The sequence below is a fragment of the Pseudophryne corroboree genome, chromosome 4, assembly GCF_028390025.1.
Source record: "Pseudophryne corroboree isolate aPseCor3 chromosome 4, aPseCor3.hap2, whole genome shotgun sequence".
Classification (NCBI taxonomy): Eukaryota; Metazoa; Chordata; class Amphibia; order Anura; family Myobatrachidae; genus Pseudophryne; species Pseudophryne corroboree.
In genome coordinates, this window is record NC_086447.1 from 868,365,952 (window position 1) to 868,384,995 (window position 19,044).

The window sequence follows — 19,044 nt, forward strand, 5'->3', positions numbered from 1 at the left end:
CTGAGCTCGTAATTTCCTGGCAAGGATTTTATCCGCTTTATCCCCTTTTTCATAATATATTTGATTAAGGCGTCTAAGGCATTTTTCAGTGCTATGAGATAATAACAGATTAAGTTCACCTCTAACTTTAAGTAACCGATCTAGATCAGTTTGGCTTAAAGACAACCTATGTACTTCTAAATTATGAAGCTGTTCTGTTAATTCTAAAATCTTTTGGGAGCGTTGTTTAGCAAGTCTAGCCGCAATCTGAATAAAATGACCCCTAAGGACCGCTTTATGCGCCTCCCATAAAGTAATATCGGATATGCCAGGGGTCTGATTTATACCAAAATAATCAGTGAGAATATGGGCAATCTGAGGTAATACATCACTATGTTGGAGAAGAGAGTCATTAAGGGACCAAGATGGGGGAGAAGAAATGCGAGATATACCAGAAATGAGTAAAGACCCAGGAGCATGGTCGGACCAAGTTATTGGGTGTATAAGAACCTTTCTTCTTCATCCACTAGTGGTATCACTGGAGTACTCTTGGGATATGGACAGGCGTTAGCAGGACATGCACTGAATATTTAAATTAGTATCTCTCCTCCCCTCCATACTCCCATAGTACCTCAGTGTTTTTTCGGTGTCTCCCAGGATAGACGCACACGTGGATTCCTCCACGATTTTGTTCTAATTTACTCAGCCGTCTGGATTTTCATCCGGGAGAATGGGCATTAAATCCAGAAGTGTTTCACATGTTGGTCCAGAGGTGGGGTTACCCACAGGTGGACCTGATTGGCATCTCGCCAAAATCATCAAACACCCCAGTATGTGTCCAGAACACGAGATCCAAAAGCAGTGGCAGTGGATGCTCTCACGATCGCGTGGTCTTACAGCCTCGTGTATCTGTTTCCACCGTTTCCGCTGATTCCTCTGTTGCTAAAGCAGATCAAACTGGAGTCCACCACAGTCATACTAGTGGCGCCTCATTGGCCACGGAGAACTTGGTTCTCGGATCTCCGCGGGCTACTCGCAGACTATCCTTGGCCGCTCCCGGTACGTCCGGACCTGTTACAACAGGGTCCGTTCCTTTACCCTGATTTAGCGGTGCTGCGTTTGACAGGGTGGCTGTTGCAACCGCCCTCTTGAGAAGAGAGGGTATTCCGGATCTGTTATACCAACCATGTTACGTGCTAGGAAGCCAGTTGCGGCAGCTCATTATCACAGGATTTGGCGTGCCTATATAGGTTGGTGGAGTTTTCGACATCGTCTCAAGTTATCCCGTCTTTTGCTATTTTTACAAACTGTGTTGGATGGAGGACTACGTTTATCTACACTACATGTGCAGGTCTCTGCCTTGTCAATTTACTTTCAAAGGCGTTTGGCTCTTTTGCCGACCGTACACACCTTCCTGCAAGGTGCCCTTAGAGTACAACCTCCATTTATACCACCTACAGCGCCATGGGACTTGAATCTGGTTTTAGATTTTTTACAGTCTTCGTATTTTGAACCCTTAACAAGTGGATGTTAAGTTTCACACTTGGAAAACAATTTTTCTCCTAGCCTTGGCTTCAGCAAGGCGTGTTTCAGAATTGGGTGCCTTGTCATGCAAACCACCGTATCTGATGTTTCATGATGATAGAGCGGAACTTCGGACGAATCCCGCTTTCCTACCAAAGGTAGTATCATCTTTTCACATCAATCAACCAATCTTCGTTCCTGTGTTTTCTATTTCGTCCTAGAGAATGTTGGGGACACCAAAAGAACCCTGGGGTATAGACTAGATCCGCAGGAGACATGGGAACTTTAAGACTTTCAAAGGGGCGTGACCTGGCTCCTCCCTCCATATCCCTCCCCAGACTCCGTTTAGAAAATGTGCCCTGCGAGACGGAGGCACTCGGGGGAGCTCTACTGAGTTTCTCTGAAAAGACTTATGTTAGGTTTTTTATTTTCAGGGATATCTGCTGGCTACAGACTCCCTGCTTCGTGGGATGGAGGGGAGAACAGTCTAGACCCACTTCTAATGAGTTTTAGGGCTCTGCTGCTGCTGACAGGATGCCTTCCGCACCTGAGGGGAGATGAACGCCGGGTGCTCTCGGATGCGCTCTCCCACAGCCTGCCGTCACCCCCTCTTCAAAGCCAGAAGTCAGAAGACAGGTAAGTATTAAGAAGAAAAGAAGACTTCTCTTCAGAATGATGGCATTTAGAGGTACCGCGCAGCACGGCACAGTGCACGCCAGGCTCCCATACAGTACACACCACTGGGTACAGGGCGCTTGGGGGGGCGGGGGGGCGGGCGCCCAGGGAAGCTTTTTTACCTCAGAAAACACTGGCAGAGAGGACATTAAGTGCCTGGGCACAGTCCAAAACCCCCGCCAATAAATATATATATATATAATATATGCAGGACGAAGCGCGCCATTATGGGGGCGGAGCTTCGTCCTCACTCTGCGCCATTTCCTCCTCCACACACAGCAGCGCTGGTCCTTCCTCACAAGCAGCAAGTACCAGGGGCATGAGAAAACGAGGGGGGGGGGTGCAGATTTAATAGATAAATATAGCGCTGCAGCTCTGGGACACTTGAGGGTGTTTTTCAGACCTGCATTTTGGCGTTGGGGTGTGAGCTGGCTTTTTCCCTTTGTTCCCTGACAGGCTTTGATTTGGGTGCTGTTTTCAGGGGACGACATGTCTGAGGCAGATTATTCCTCTCAGGGGGATAAATTTATTGGGGACACCAAATGGTTTGGGGTGACCCTGTCGGCACCGCCGACTGCTGATTGGTTGTCGACTTTGAATGCTTTAAATGCTAATGTTACTCTTTTAAACCAAAAGTTTGATCAGTCTGAATCTCAAATCCAGGTGTGGAAGAGATCAATGGAGGATGCTTTATTGCAGGCCCAGGGCCCTCCGGGGTCGCTCAAACGTGGTGTTGACCAATTAGTTGACACAGATACCGACACGGACTCTGAGGCCGATGTCGACTATGCTGATTCTAGATTAGATCCTAAATTAGCTAAGAGTATTCAGTATATGATTGTAGGTGTAAAAGACATATTACATATTGATGAGGACCCTATTACACCTGAAACAAGGGTCCTTATTTACAAGGAAAAGAGACGCTCAGTTGCTTTTCCTCCATGTTTTGAATTAAACAAACTCTTTGATGGCATTTGGAACAACCCTGATAAAAAATTTCTAATTCCTAATCGGATCAAGGTGGCATACCCCTTTCCCGCAGCCTTACTGATTTGGTATCGGCGGCCACCGCGGGTAAGTCAATTTATTTACCTTATGTTCCTGCGCAACAAAAGAAACCACACTATCAAATGCAGTCCTTTCGGCCCAACAAGTATATAAAGGGCCGAGGAAATTTCTTCCTTGCCACCAGAGGTAGAGGAAGGGGCAAGAGAACTCCCGCCTCCTCGAGTTCACAGGAGCAGAAGTCCTCCCCGGCTTCTGCCAAATCCACCGCATGACGCCGGGTCTCCCCTACAGGAGACCGCACCGGTGGGGGCACGTCTAAAGCTCTTCAGTCAGGTCTGGGTTCGCTCGGCCCTAGACCCTTGGGTGTTGCAAATCGTGACCCAAGGGTACAAACTAGAGTTTCAAGACGTTCCCCCTCGCCGTTTTTTCAAATCGACCTCACCAGCTTCGCTTCCAGACAGAGTTCTGGTCTGTGGCGCAATACAAAAATTGTGTCAAAATCAGGTCGTGGTCCCGGTTCCCCTGGCGCAGCTTTTATTCAAACCTGTTTGTAGTACCAAAGCCGGATGGCTCGGTAAGACCAATCCTCAACCTAAAATCTCTAAAAAAAAATTCCTGAAGAATTTCAAATTCAAGATGGAGTCTCTCAGAGCAGTGATCTCCAGTCTGGAGGAGGGGGAATTCATGGTATCATTGGACATAAAGGATGCATACCTTCATGTCCCCATCTATTCCCCTCATCAAAGGTACCTCAGGTTTGCACTCCAGGATACTTATTACCAGTTTCAGACGTTGCCGTTTGGCTTGTCCACGGCTCCGAGGATTTTCACAAAAGTCATGGTAGAGATGATGGTTCTCCTCCGCAAGCGTGGAGTTACAATTATCCCATGCTTGGACGATCTCCTGATAAAGGCGAGATCCAAAGACAAGTTGGTACAGGACATTGCACTGTCCCTATCGATTCTGCAACAGCACGGCTGGCTCTTAAACTTGCCGAAATCACAGTTAATCCCAACAACCCGGTTGGCGTTTTTAGGTATGATTCTGGACACAGTCCAGCAGAGAGTGTTCCTCCCTGTGGAGAAAGCTCTGAAATTCAGAATTTGGTAAAACTCATTCTGAAACCAACAACAGTCTCCATTCATCATTGCATTCGGTTGCTGGGGAAAATGGTGGCGGCATACGAGGCCCTCCAGTTTGGGAGGTTCCATGCCAGAGTGTTTCAGTGGGACCTGTTGGACAAGTGGTCCGGATCCCATCTTCATATGCACAGGAGAATAGTTCTATCTCCCAACACCAGAATTTCACTCCTGTGGTGGCTCCACAGCTCTCACCTCTTGGAGGGACGCAGGTTCGGGATCCAGGACTGGATCCTAGTGACCACGGATGCAAGTCTCCGAGGTTGGGGAGCAGTCACGCAAGGGGTGGCCTTTCAAGGAAGATGGTCAAGTCCAGAGACTCATCTTCACATAATTGTTCTGGAGCTAAGGGCCATTTACAACGGCCTTCTACAAGCGGAGCATCTGCTTGGAAGCTGGCCTGTCCTGATCCAATCGGACAATGTGACAGCAGTAGCATACATAAACCGCCAAGGCGGCACAAAGAGCAGGACAGCAATGGCGGAAGCCACAAAGATTCTCCACTGGGCAGAGACGCATACAAGCGCTCTGTCAGCAATATTCCTTCCGGGAGTGGACAACTGGGAAGCGGATTTCCTCAGCAGACACGATATACGTCCAGGAGAGTGGAGCCTCCATCAAGAGGTCTTCACACTGGTGACAAGTCTTTGGGGAGTTCCCTACATAGACATGATGGTGTCCCGCCTCAACAGAAAACTTCAGAAGTACTGTTCCAGGTCTAGGGACCCTCAGGCGGTGGCAGTGGATGCACTGACGTCACCGTGGGTGTTTCCGTCGGTGTACGTTTTCCCTCCGCTTCCTCTCATCCCAAAGGTTCTGAGAATTCTAAGGAAAACTCAGATTCCAGCGCTCTTTGTAGCTCCAGACTGGCCAAGGAGAATTTGGTGCCCGGATCTTCAGGCGTTACTGATCGAAGATCCCTGGCCTCTTCCTCTTCGCGAGGATCAGCTACGACTTACAGCGGCTACGTTTGACGGCATGGCGGTTGAACGCCAGATTTTAGCCCGAAAAGGTATTCCCGACGAAGTCATACCTACCCTGATCCTTGCTAGGAAGGGTGTGACGTCAAAGCACTATCACCGTATTTGGAGGAAATATATTTCCTGGTGCGAGTCCAAGAAAGCTCCTGTGGAGAAATTTGACCTTGGACAGTTTCTCCATTTTCTACAAAATGGAGTGGATGCGGGCCTTAAATTAGGCTCCATAAAGGTGCAGATTTCTGCCTTGTCAATTTTCTTTCAGAAACAATTGGCCTTACTTCCTGAGGTGCAGACCTTTGTAAAAGGGGTCCTGCACATCCAACCTCCCTTTGTGCCCCCCTGTGGCACCTTGGGATCTTAATGTGGTATTGTTATTCCTTCAATCACATTGGTTTGAACCTTTACGTAAAGTAGAATTGAAATTCCTCACTTGGAAGGTTGTCATTTTGTTGGCATTGGCATCCGCAAGGCGGGTATCTGAGTTAGCGGCCTTGTCTCAAAAGAGCCCTTATTTGATCTTCCATGAAGATAGAGCAGAGTTGAGAACTTGGCATCAATTTCTGCCAAAGGTGGTTTCCTCTTTTCATATTAACCAACCTATTGTGGTGCCAGTGGCTACTGGCGCTTTGGCTGAGGAAAAGTCTCTGGATGTGGTCAGAGCTTTGAAAATTTATGTCGCCAGAACGGCTCTCTGTTTGTCCTGTATGATCCCAATAAGATTGGGTGTCCTGCTTCCAAGCAGACCATTGCCCGCTAGATATGTCAAACTATTCAGCAGGCTCATTCCACGGCAGGTTTGCCGTTACTGAAATCGGTGAAGGCCCATTCCACTAGGAAGGTGGGCTCGTCCTGGGCGGCTGCCCGGGGTGTCTCGGCATTGCAACTTTGCAGAGCTGCTACTTGGTCGGGTCAAACACGTTTGCTAAGTTTTAAAAGTTTGATACCTTGGCCGATGAGGACCTTAAGTTTGGTCAATCGGTGCTGCAGAGTCATCCGCACTCTCCCGCCCGCTATAGAGCTTTGGTATAAACCCCATGGTTCTTTTGGTGTCCCCAACATCCTCTAGGACGTAATAGAAAATAGGATTTTAATACCTACCGGTAAATCCTTTTCTAAGAGTCCATAGAGGATGTTGGGCGCCCGTCCCAGTGCATACTGTATCCGCAGTTTAGTTCTGGTTACACACAGGTTGTGTTATGGTTTCTTCAGCTTGTTGGTGAATTTTGTTCATGTCCGTTGGCATGTGTTCAGTTGAATGCCATGTTATTCGCCATGTTTATGGCGTGAGCTGGTATACTGCTCACCTTGTTTGTTAATTCCTTTCCTCGAAATGTCTGTCTCTCCGGGCACAGTTCCAAACTGAGTCTGGGGAGGGATATGGAGGGAGGAGCCAGGTCACGCCCCTTTGAAAGTCTTAAAGTACCCATGTCTCCTGCAGATCCCGTCTATATCCCATGGTTCTTTTGGTGTCCCCAACATCCTCTACGGACTCATAGAAAAGGATTTACCGGTAGGTATTAAAATCCTATTATCAGAAGGTTCAGGAACTTAAGCTACTTTGGATGTGGTATGCGCACTACGCGTTTATGTAGCCCGAATGTCTACAGTTAGTAAAACGGATACATTGTTTGTTCTCTCTGATGCTGCCAAGATGGGTTGGCCAGCTTCCAAGCAGACCTTATCCAGATGAATTAAGCAGACTATACGTCCGGCTTATCTTCATGCCAGGCTACAGCCACCGGCATCCGTTTCGGCTCATTCCACACGTTCTGTGGGAACATCATGGGCAGCTGGTCGTGGGGCCTCTATGACGCAGCTTTACCAGGTGGCTACATGGTCATCAGTGCACACGTTTGTGCGCTTTTACAAGTTTGATACGTTTGCGGCATCAGCATCTAGCTTTGGCCGTCTAGTGTTACAGGTGCCAAACAGCTCTCCCGCCCAAGGGGGAAACTTTGGTACGTCCCAAGAGTACTCCAGTGACCCCTAGTGGATGAAGAAGAAAATAGGATTTTGGTACTTACCAGACAAATCCTTTTCTTTGAATCCACAGGGGGCACTGGACGCCCACCCAGAGCAGTTTTTGCCTTTATTGTGGTAAGTTCAGTGGATTTTATGGTAACACATATTCACTGACTTGTACAAATGTTCAGGTTATATCGATTGTGTCAACTGTTTAGTTGTCCGTTACGTTATGTGTCAACTTCATTGTTGTCCGTTATGTTATAATGTTATATGTAATTCTCCATTGTTAATCTTCTCTATCGCTCCTATTCGGCTCAGTAAAAAAACACTGAGGTACTATGGGAGTATGGAGGGGAGGAGAGTTACTAATTTAAATATTTAGTGCTTGTCTTGCTAACGCCCGTCCATATCCCAAGAGTACTCCAGTGCCCCCTGTGGATTCAAAGAAAAGGATTTATCTGGTAATTACCAAAATCCTATTTTTGGATTTTAGAGGATAAGGGGTATATGCAATTGTGGTCGAATTCCCGAAATTGTCGAATTTCGGGTCATTTTCGACAAAAAAAAAAAATTCCCCTATGCAATCCAGTGCTTTCCGACCAAAAAACGGACTTTCAAAATTCGACTTTTTGAAATTCGAATTTTTGCAAATTCGACTTTTCTGCAATGATACAAGTGCTGCAATTCGACCAAAGCATATTCAATTCAAGTTTTGAAATTCGACAGCAGTGCTTTTAGACAGCAAATTCGTCATTTTCAATCCGCCACACTTTGGAGGGTGAAAACAAATAAAAAAAATTTAAACATGTTTTTTTTGGTGTTTTTTTTTTGGGAATAGCAGATCTATTTATATTAGAAGGGATTAGGTACTTTTTTTTTTTTTTTTTGGGAGGCACAAATATTATTTATATATTTTTTAAAATATTATTATTTTTTTTTTTTTTATTTATGCTGGAAGGGTAAAATCATAAAAAAAAATGGCGTGGGGTCCCCCCTCCAAAGCATAACCAGCCTCGGGCTCATTGAGCTGGTCCTGGTTCTAAAAATGCGGGGGAAAAATTGACAGGGGATCCCCCGTATTTTTAAAACCAGCACCGGGCTCTGCGCCTGGTGCTGGTGCCAAAAATACGGGGGACAAAAAGAGTAGGGGTCCCCCGTATTTTTAACACCAGCATCGGGCTCCACTAGCTGGACAGATAATGCCACAGCCGGGGGTCACTTTTATGCCGTGCCCTGCGGCCGTGGCATTAAATATCCAACTAGTCACCCCTGGCCGGGGTACCCTGGGGGAGTGGGGACCCCTTCAATCAAGGGGTCCCCCCCCCCAGCCACCCAAGGGCCAGGGGTGAAGCCCGAGGCTGTCCCCCCCCATCCAATGGGCTGCGGATGGGGGGGCTGATAGCCTTTGTGATAATAAAAAGATATTGTTTTTTCCAATAGTACTACAAGTCCCAGCAAGCCTCCCCCGCAAGCTGGTACTTGGAGAACCACAAGTACCAGCATGCGGGAGAAAAACGGGCCCGCTGGTACCTGTAGTACTACTGGGAAAAAAATACCCAAATAAAAACAGGACACACACACCGTCGACAGTAAAACTTTATTTCATACGTCGACACACACATACTTACCTATGTTCACACGCCGACATCGGTCCTCTTCTCCATGTAGAATCCACGGATACCTGTAAAGAAAAGTTCAAAATACTCACCTCAACCATGGTCCAGAGATAAATCCACGGACTTGGCAAAATAAGAAAACGCAAATACCCGCACCAAAAACGGACTGAAAGGGGTCCCATGCTGACACATGGGACACCTTTCCACGAATGAGACCTGTCAGTGACAGCTGTCACTGACAGGTCTCTAAGCCAATCAGGAAGCGCAACTTCGTTGCGCTCACCTGATTGGCTGAGCGCTGTCTGCACTGTGACAGCGCATCGCACAGCTCCCTCCATTATATTCAATGGTGGGAACTTAGCGGCTAGCGGTGAGGTCACCCGCCGGTCAGCGGCTGACCGGCGGGTGACCCCACCGCTACCCGCAAAGTTCCCACCATTGAAAGTAATGGAGCGGCTTTGCGATGCGCTGTCACAGTACAGACAGCGGACAGCCAATCAGGTGAGCGCCACGGAAGTAGCGCTTCCTGATTGGCTGAAGGGACGTCAGTGACAGGAGTCACGTGATGTCCCGGCATTCGGGAGAAAGGGGTCTTATGTGAAAACATTGGACCCCTTTCTAGTCCGGTATGGATCGGTGTTCGGTTTGTTTTTTTGCCAAGAACGTGGATTTACCTCTGGACGTGGATGTACCTCTGGACGCTGGAAGGTGAGTATAATTTTTTCACAGGTACCCTCGGATCGTCGGCGACCGTGGCAGTCGGCGTGTCAACATAGGTAAGTATGTGTGTGTCGGCAGTATGTAATAAAGTTGTACAAGTCACGGTGTCTGTGTCCTGTTTTTATTTGGGTATTTTTTTTCCAGTAGTACTACAGGTACCAGCGGGCCCGTTTTTCTCCCGCATGCTGGTACTTGTGGTTCTCCAAGTACCAGCTTGCGGGGGAGGCTTGCTGGGACTTGTAGTACTAATGGAAAAAACAATATCTTTTTATTATCACAAAGGCTATCAGCCCCCCCATCCGCAGCCCATTGGATGGGGGGGGACAGCCTCGGGCTTCACCCCTGGCCCTTGGGTGGCTGGGGGGGGGGGGACCCCTTGATTGAAGGGGTCCCCACTCCCCCAGGGTACCCCGGCCAGGGGTGACTAGTTGGATATTTGATGCCACGGCCGCAGGGCACGGCATAAAAGTGACCCCCGGCTGTGGCATTATCTGTCCAGCTAGTGGAGCCCGATGCTGGTGTTAAAAATACGGGGGACCCCTACTCTTTTTGTCCCCCGTATTTTTGGCACCAGCATCAGGCGCAGAGCCCGGTGCTGGTTTTAAAAATACGGGGGATCCCTGGCCAATTTTTCCCCTGCATTTTTAGAACCAGGACCAGCTCAAAGAGCCCGAGGCTGGTTATGCTTTGGAGGGGGGACCCCACGCCATTTTTTTTTCGGGTTTTTCACGTTTTTTCCCGTTTTTTAAAATCGCGGCAAAATCCGCCAAATCGGCCGATTTTCGCCCGCGATTCTGGCGAATCCGTTTTTCATTGAATATGGTGAATCCCGGCAGGCACCTGCCGGGATTCACCTGGCGAATTTGGTCGAATTAAAAAACGGCGATAATTGCCGCGAATTCGACCGCAATTGCATATACCCCTAAGTCTCTACTAACCATAATCATGTAAATTCTCGTATAAAGGTTGTGTAAAGGGGAGAAAAAAGTATAATCTTTAGCTAAGGGATCGAGAACTCTCCAGGAATCGAACAACAAATGGTTTTTGAGTAAAGACAATAGAGCTTTAGAGTTTCGATTGCTAGCTTGAGACTGAGAAGAAGGTAGGGAATGATAGCGGTCTAATCTATGGTGAAGAATTGAATTAAAATCTCCTGCCATCAAGATATTGCCTTTCCTGTACTGGGCAGTTTTAGAATCCAAAGAGGCTTGATTAACATTTGGGGCATATACATTAATCAAAGTAACGGGAATACTATTAAGTTTGGCCACTATGATAAGGAATCTACCCCTTTTATCTTTAACAAGTTTATCCGACTCCCAGTGCAAATGAGCTGGGATCAGTATAGCAACACCACGTTTTTTATGATGATGGTCACATGCATGTGTAACTACCGGGTAACGTTTAGAACGTAATTCGGGATGTGAAGTGCCTCTGAAATGCGTCTCCTGTAGGAATACTAGGTCTCCCCCAGCTTGTTTCAGAAAGAGGAATAATTTGTTTTTGTTTTTGAGGGCTATTTAGACCCTTCACATTGTAGGTTATGACTTTAATCGACATATTAGTATATACAAGAGCAAGCTTAAGTCACCTCTAAAATCACATGTGGGACCCCTCCACCGAGGCTAAAGGAAGAAAAAGGTAGTAAGAAGGAGGAAAGCAAAAGGCAGTGGGAAAAAGAAAGAAAGAAGAAAGATAACACAATAAAAGAAAAAGTAATCTAAGCCAAAGACCCAATGCACTAACAGCACGGGTCCATGTGTTCGAGCACCCATATGGGGCAATTGAGGAGGAAGGAGCCTCCTCATGCTCAAAACCGACCATAACGGTCGAATGGAGGGCGTGGCGGTGAAGACCGTCACACAGTAAGGAGAATACGTAGGGTACATGAATAATATAAGTGTAAACTCAACTATAGAAGCTCAGCTCAGGTAGACATAGAACCTCTAAAATACAATCAACCATATGAAACCGTTATAAGCAATAACCCTAAAAGTTATCTGTAATAAGCTCAGCGAGGGCTACGTCTGCAGGAGATTTTAGCTGGTACTGTCGTCCAAAGACGGCGAGGTGCTCTCTGCGGCAGCGGAGATCCGGGGGGACGTTGGGTTCTTGACGCAGCTAGTGAGGGTGAAGGTGCACCTGTCACCGGGGGAGAGAGGTTGAGGTCCAAGAGAAGCTGGTGAGCCTCTTCCCTAGATCTTGCCAACCGCCTCTTCCCGTCATGTTGTACTATCAGGGCGAAGGGGTAACCCCATCTATAGCAGATTTGGGTATAGTCTTTCAGGTAGAAACGTCTTTTGAGAGTAATAGGAGATAAGTCTTGAAATACCAGCAGATTATACGTTTCAAATAGGCAAGAGTCCTTGTCGCGAGACGCAGCCAGAACTTTTTCTTTGGTCTTGAAATAATGGCACCTTAAAACAACATCTCTTGGTGGGGACGTAGGTGGAGGTTTTTGTCTCAAGAAGCGATGGGCCCTTTCCAGAAGAAAATGATCAGACGAAGTGTCAGATAGAAGATCTTGAAAAAAGCGAATTATGAAATCTTCCAATTGGGGGGGGTTCTACCGACTCAGGGATATTTTTAATACGTAAGTTATTACGTCTTGCACGATTATCTGTAGCCTCCTGCTGATCTTGGAGGAGATAGATGTCCTCCTGCATGACATAAACAGAACATTCCATCTCTTACTGGAAATGGATCACTTCATCCATTTTCTGTTCAACGACATTAGTGCATGCACCAAGATCAGAAATTTCTTACTTGAGACCCGATATAGCTTTGTGAATCTCTGAATGACAAGCTTGTTTCAGCGATTTCATCTCATGTAGAATAGAAGAAATACAGTCCTTCATAGAAAAATCTAAAACGCGCGTTTCTTCCTCAGATTTGGAGGCAGGAGCAGATTGAGAAGTAGGTATTTGTTTAGAAGAGCCAGGCGTCATTTTAGATCTAAACGTTGAAAGATCCGCAGGGGGAGCAGATTTTTTTTTATTTGGGCATGGTGTATAAAAGTCCCGGAAATACAGCACAAAGAATTACCGGAGTTGAGCGAAGACAGTCGGGGTCAAAATTCCATTAAGTTGCGAATAGAAACAAAAAGCGTGAAACCCCCAAGCTTGGACCCAGTAAGGTTAACTGATCATTCTTTAATATGACAGCATCAAATGAAACTGGAGCAAGTCTTAGGTGTAACAAGACTGAACGACCAGGAGATGGAGCACCAAGGCAGGATAATATAATAATGCAGGAGTGAAACAAATGGTGGTACCATATGATTAACTCAGAGCAGGAGAAGAGTATATCCAAATATAGCAGGTAGACACACAGCCACAGAATAGAGGAGATATATCTGTAAACAGGGTTGCGGTTCTGGTGTTAGGAAGGTGTCACTTTATCTTCACTGCAGCTAGACACCCTATGGCAGCTCACGAATTGCACAGCCAGGTATAAAAGAAATAGTGGTGGGGACACTACCCATTACCAGAGGGGCTAGCACAAACCTCAAGGCCCAGCAGGCACACACAGGGGTAAGTCGGGACAGGGCACCAGAGAAGCCCCGTGAGTTTCCCTGAGCTGCAGCCCTGGTGCACAGACTCACCACCACTGGTCCAGAACAGCTTGGAGGGAGCAGACAGGACGTAACCAGGAGGCATAGACGCGTTCAGCCAGCCACATGCAGCACGGGCCTGCCGCGATCCACTTCCAGTCCGGGCTCTGGCAGTAATCGAGATCCCAGCCTCCTCCCAGATGCAGGCCACAGCTCGTCGGATCCGTCGCGTAGGCCGGCCAGCGGCAGCAATACACCTCCCTCGAGCCTCCAGCCTAGACACTGCCCCCAACGGCAGCAGCGGAGAGCCCCGTGGCAGCAGCCGCAACCTCAGCCTGCGATGGCATGGTAGGCCACGACCGGATCCCGGGAGACGGGGCGTTTGTGGGGCCGGCAAGATGATCGGGGCGGGGGAGGGGACCAGCCGGACCCTGTGTGGTGAGACTGGGCCACGGGGAGAGTGATGGAGGCACTGAAACCACTGTCAAGTAGCGGAGCTGCAGGCATATGCAACCACTCCAGTCTGTAGGTAGGCCACGCCCGTATTTCAAGCTATTTCTACTATTTTATGATTCTAATACTTCCATGAATATGGACACGATTGATAAAATTGCCCTTTAGAAAACATCAATATCTATTATACAAGGAAGTTATATATTGGCGTGTAATTGTTTCTATCGGACTTATTTTGTGTTTATGATATATACATATTTCTAGTAATTAAATGACAAACCTGTAGGTGCATTATTTGGGTTGGGGTTGAAATGCTGGCTTTTGTGGTGCCGGTGTTCAGAATCCCAACATGAGAAGCCTTTCCCCAGTGGCCCCCTAAACCTAACCCTCCCTGGTGGTGCTTAAAACTAGTTCAGATGTTCAAGCTAGCACTCTTTTTACATAGGTCTGTTCTGCCCCTATATAAATATATATTTTTTTACATATAGACTGGCAGGGGTTGTTACACTGTCCAACATTGCATTCACTGCTGGGGTTGCGGTTGGTGGCTGATAAGGTGGCTCTCTACCCTGGTGCCTCCAAGTCTGGACTGGGATATTAAATATTAATGCATCAGTGGCTAGCTCTAGTCACAGGAAGCTATGCATCATCTAAAATTAGGTGTGAACATGATACACAGTAAGCTGGGGTTCCCAAATCTGTATGTTTCCTCAATGGGAAGGTTTCTCTGTTTGTACTAATAACTACACAGGGATCCGTGATGTGAATTTGCAGTGCTGATGGTCCAGTGACTTCTAGCCCATGTGTAAGCTGAATGCATAAGTAACATGGGGTATCTGGTCTTCAAAGCTACACTCAGTGTTGCGGTGCAGAGTAAATTGGGCGTACAGTACTCGAAGGCAGTGGCAGCATAAGCGCCAACTCGTCCGCATCAGCGTGTACTTGTACCTGCCCTATACTATGTGACATGCTTCCTAATAGGCATATGGTCTACACCGTATTTGTTCTCATAGCCAAAGCTCAGCAGATGTGCAGCCTTTCACTCGCATGTTCCACATTTCCGGTCATTTGTGTAGATTAATTCAGAACGCGTCTGATGCATTAATAAAAAGGTATTTTTGTTTCCCCCAGCACCCTGAATGATGATAGTAACCAGATTTAAATCCCACACATTATTAGAATTCAGAGATCTCTGTTACATATATTTGCGCAAATGTATGAATAAGCCCCAAAGCCGCGTCAAGGCCTCTCTGTATATTTGGGGACCCTAGCGCTATATCTAGGTGTAGGGTGTGGCACCCCAAAAATCATCATAAGCCAGAAAGCCCAGGGCAGCATACCAGTGAAAAAACTATAGTGTTAATAAATCAGTGTTAGGAAGCCAAAGCTATAAAGAAAGTGATACATCTCATTTTTGTAATTAAAATTGAGAAATAGTGTTAAAGAAATTGATAAGTGTTAATGGAATGTAAAGGTATGCCACACTAAAGCCATCCAGCTCAGCCAGTCCAGAGGCACCACACCCCACACCTCCATTACCCCAATCTGGGTCTATGGTTAACCAGGAAGAAGCCACATGATAATGGCTCTTTACTTAATAGCTAAGCTAAGAGCTACCTACCTTGGAGTAACCCCATAATGCTCCATATGGCATGTCAGGGTCTGCACCTCCTCCTAATGCAGGAACCTCTCTGCCTCTCACAACAGACATATATAGTGGTAGATGCTTAATGATATCATTCAGGTGCTTGCAAGAGAGGGGTATTTCTAAGTAAGAAAAAAAGCATTTTGTTTCCCCCAGCACCCTGAATGACATCAGTAACCAAATGTAAATCCTACACAATATTAGAATTCAGGGATCTTGGTTACATATATTTGCGCAAATGTATGAATGAGCCCCCAAACCGCATCAAGGCCTCTCTGTATATTGGGGGTCCCTAGCGCTAGATCTGGGTGCAGGTCTCTTCTTTTTTTTTTTTTTTTTCTACACTTCAAAACTAAGGGGCTGATTCAGAGGTGGACGCTAATGCACAGCTGCTGCTTCTTTGTATGCAGCTGCTGTGCAATATTATGCAAAGCTGCAGGAGGCATCTTGCATAAAAAAGATGCCCGGCGCAGGTTTCCCTTATCTGCTGCTGCGTCTCGGGAAACAGCATTGGATCAACTGTATCTGAGTAACCCTGAGTTTATTCAGGCTGTCCAGTGAAATCGCGCTGCTAGAGCTGGTGAACCTGCGTCCAAGGGTATAGCCACTGGCTTCAGCATGCCTAAAAAAACAAAAAAACAGGGCTGACATGTCCCAGTTTTCTGGAACGCTGCCGCTCTCAAATGTCAGTCATGCTGGGCTTTATGGGAAACTGCGAGCAACATTGCAGGACCTGACCTGCTCGTATACAGAGCCACTTTGCATATTAAATAACAGATTTACGTTAATATCAAATGCGCCCACCCTAAGTGTTCGGTCCTCCTGTTCCTGGTGGGTGAGACTGCAAGTCCTGCTGTTACGGAAACGCACATTCTTTCTCGCATTGATGAGTTGCAGCACAGCAGTGACCCCACCTTTTCCTTTCACATAGTGTGGCGTATGGGCAGAAATGAAGTAGGGCCTATTGCACATAGAAAGATCTATGTAAAGATAAAGAGGACATGTTTTAATAATGACATTTTATATAATAAGTGACGTCCCCTAAAGTGACACACTTCTTTTTTTTTTTTTTTTTCTTGTGATCAAGTCTCTATCAGCTTCAAGATTATCCCGGAGAACACAACGGTTTACCATGGGAACCCTGCGATCCTGCACTGCCAGGCTACCGGTGATCCCGTCCCGCGTATTCAGTGGAGAGGACCGGAGGGCATGTTGGATGGCACCAAGTCATATCCTAGGTAAGCTTCGTATTCAGGTGTAACATGTGCAGAGAGAGTTAGATTTGGGAGGGTTATATTGTTTCTGTGCAGGGTAAAGACTGGCTGCTTTATTTTTACATTGCAATTTAGATTTCAGTTTGAACACACCCCACTCAAATCTACCTCTCTTTGCACATGTTACATCTACCCCACCTGCAGTGCACATGGTTTTGCCCATTAGCTAACAAATTTGCTGCTGCGATCAGATCTGAATTAGCCCCTGTACCTGTATACTGTGTTTGAAGTAGACCCTGCTGATAGTATGTGGAGAGGCTGCTGGTGCTACAGCTATTGTTGGAAAAGAAATGTGCCCCTTTTTGCAGTTGGACAGGTGCGGTTTGTTATTTGTCTTTGTTGGCACCGCTATCATGGTTAATGCTTTGAGAACTTCATTAATCCATGGAAACAGCTCATATTCTGTTTTGTATTTAGGATTCAGATCATGCCGAATAGCTCCCTGGTTATCTACCATGTGTCCAGCAAGGATTCTGGGAAATACACCTGTATTGCTGGGAACGTGTGTAACAACATTGTGCACCGCGACACCTTCCTCTACGTTGTAGGTGAGATGAGGAGCCGGGTAACTGGCCCAGAAATTGTCACGCTTCATTGTCTTTGTACTGTGTGTTACTCTTCCGTTTTCCTACAAGTAGTCGGTGACGCATATTACTATATATAAAGGTGTAATCTGTAGCAAGCAGGAGAGGTTGTGACGGAGTCCACTGGCTACACACCTTTTATCTTGCGCGATGGTTTCAGAGCTGCCCCCGATTGGAGCAGAATAAGACACTTGTGTATTAAAGGTAAATATCAGCCATAGAAAAACCCAAAGGCTAAATATAGTATCAAGGGTACTATAATGGAAACTACTGAGGAGGAAAGGGATTTAGGAGTCACTATTTCAAGTGACTTGAAGGCAGGAAAGCAATGCAACAAAGCAATGTGAAAGGCAAGTCAGATGCTTGGTTGCATAGGGAGAGGAATCAGTAGCAGGAAAAGAGAAGTAATAATGCCACTGTATAGGTCATTGGTGCGGACTCATCTGGAATACTGTGTCCAGTTCTGGAGACCATATCTCCAGAAGGATATAAATACATTAGAGAGTGTACAAAGAAGGGCAACTAAAATGGTGCATGGCCTACATCACAAAACGTACCCGGAAAGGCTAATAGATCTTAACATGTATAGTTTGGAGGAGAGAAGGGAAAGGGGGGACATGATAGAAACTTTCAAATATACCAAGGGTCTTAACAAAGTTCAGGAGGGAAACATTCTTCAAAGGAAGAGAAGTATTAGAACTCAAGGACATACACTGAGACTGGAGGGGGGGAGGTTCAGGGGAAATTTAAGGAAAACTTACTTCACAAAAAGGGTAGTGGACAAGTGGAATAGCCTCCCAGCAGAGGTGGTAGAGGCTAAGACAGTAGAGCAATTTAAACATGCTTGGGATAGGCATATGAATATCCTTACAAAGAATTAAGATTCAAAAAGGGTTGAGATTGCCTAAAGGATAAAAAAAAAAAAGGGGCAGACTAGATGGGCCAAGTGGTTCTTATCTGCCGTCACATTCTATGTTTCTATGGGGTATATGCAATTGCGGTCGAATTCGCGGCAATTATCGCCGTTTTTTAATTCGACCAAATTCGCCAGGTGAATCCCGGCAGGTGCCTGCCGGGATTCACCATATTCAATGAAAAACGGATTCGCCAGAATCGCGGGCGAAAATCGGCCGATTTGGCGGATTTTGCCGCGATTTTAAAAAACGGGAAAAAAACGTGAAAAACCCGAAAAAAAAATGGCGTGGGGTCCCCCCTCCAAAGCATAACCAGCCTCGGGCTCTTTGAGCTGGTCCTGGTTCTAAAAATGCAGGGGAAAAATTGGCCAGGGATCCCCCGTATTTTTAAAACCAGCACCGGGCTCTGCGCCTGATGCTGGTGCCAAAAATACGGGGGACAAAAAGAGTAGGGGTCCCCCGTATTTTTAACACCAGCATCGGGCTCCACTAGCTGGACAGATAATGCCACAGCCGGGGGTCACTTTTATGCCGTGCCCTGCGGCCGTGGCATCAAATATCCAACTAGTCACCCCTGGCCGGGGTACCCTGGGGGAGTGGGGACCCCTTCAATCAAGGGGTCCCCCCCCCCCAGCCACCCAAGGGCCAGGGGTGAAGCCCGAGGCTGTCCCCCCCCCATCCAATGGGCTGCGGATGGGGGGGCTGATAGCCTTTGTGATAATAAAAAGATATTGTTTTTTCCATTAGTACTACAAGTCCCAGCAAGCCTCCCCCGCAAGCTGGTACTTGGAGAACTACAAGTACCAGCATGCGGGAGAAAACCGGGCCCGCTGGTACCTGTAGTACTACTGGAAAAAAAATACCCAAATAAAAACAGGACACAGACACCGTGACTTGTACAACTTTATTACATACTGCCGACACACACATACTTACCTATGTTGACACGCCGACTGCCACGGTCGCCGACGATCCGAGGGTACCTGTGAAAAAATTATACTCACCTTCCAGCGTC

At 46.9% G+C, this 19,044-nt stretch overlaps 1 protein-coding gene across 1 annotated transcript in view; it reads left to right on the forward strand.

The window, feature by feature from the left end:
- PTK7 (protein tyrosine kinase 7 (inactive)) overlaps window positions 1-19,044 on the forward strand; it is a 70,711-nt gene that overhangs the window by 22,239 nt on the left and 29,428 nt on the right. Inside the window, exons 12-13 of the mRNA XM_063918746.1 lie at window positions 16,345-16,495; window positions 16,949-17,079. Of these exons, the coding sequence (XP_063774816.1) occupies window positions 16,345-16,495; window positions 16,949-17,079 (282 nt within the window). The remainder of the gene's footprint in view (window positions 1-16,344; window positions 16,496-16,948; window positions 17,080-19,044) is intronic.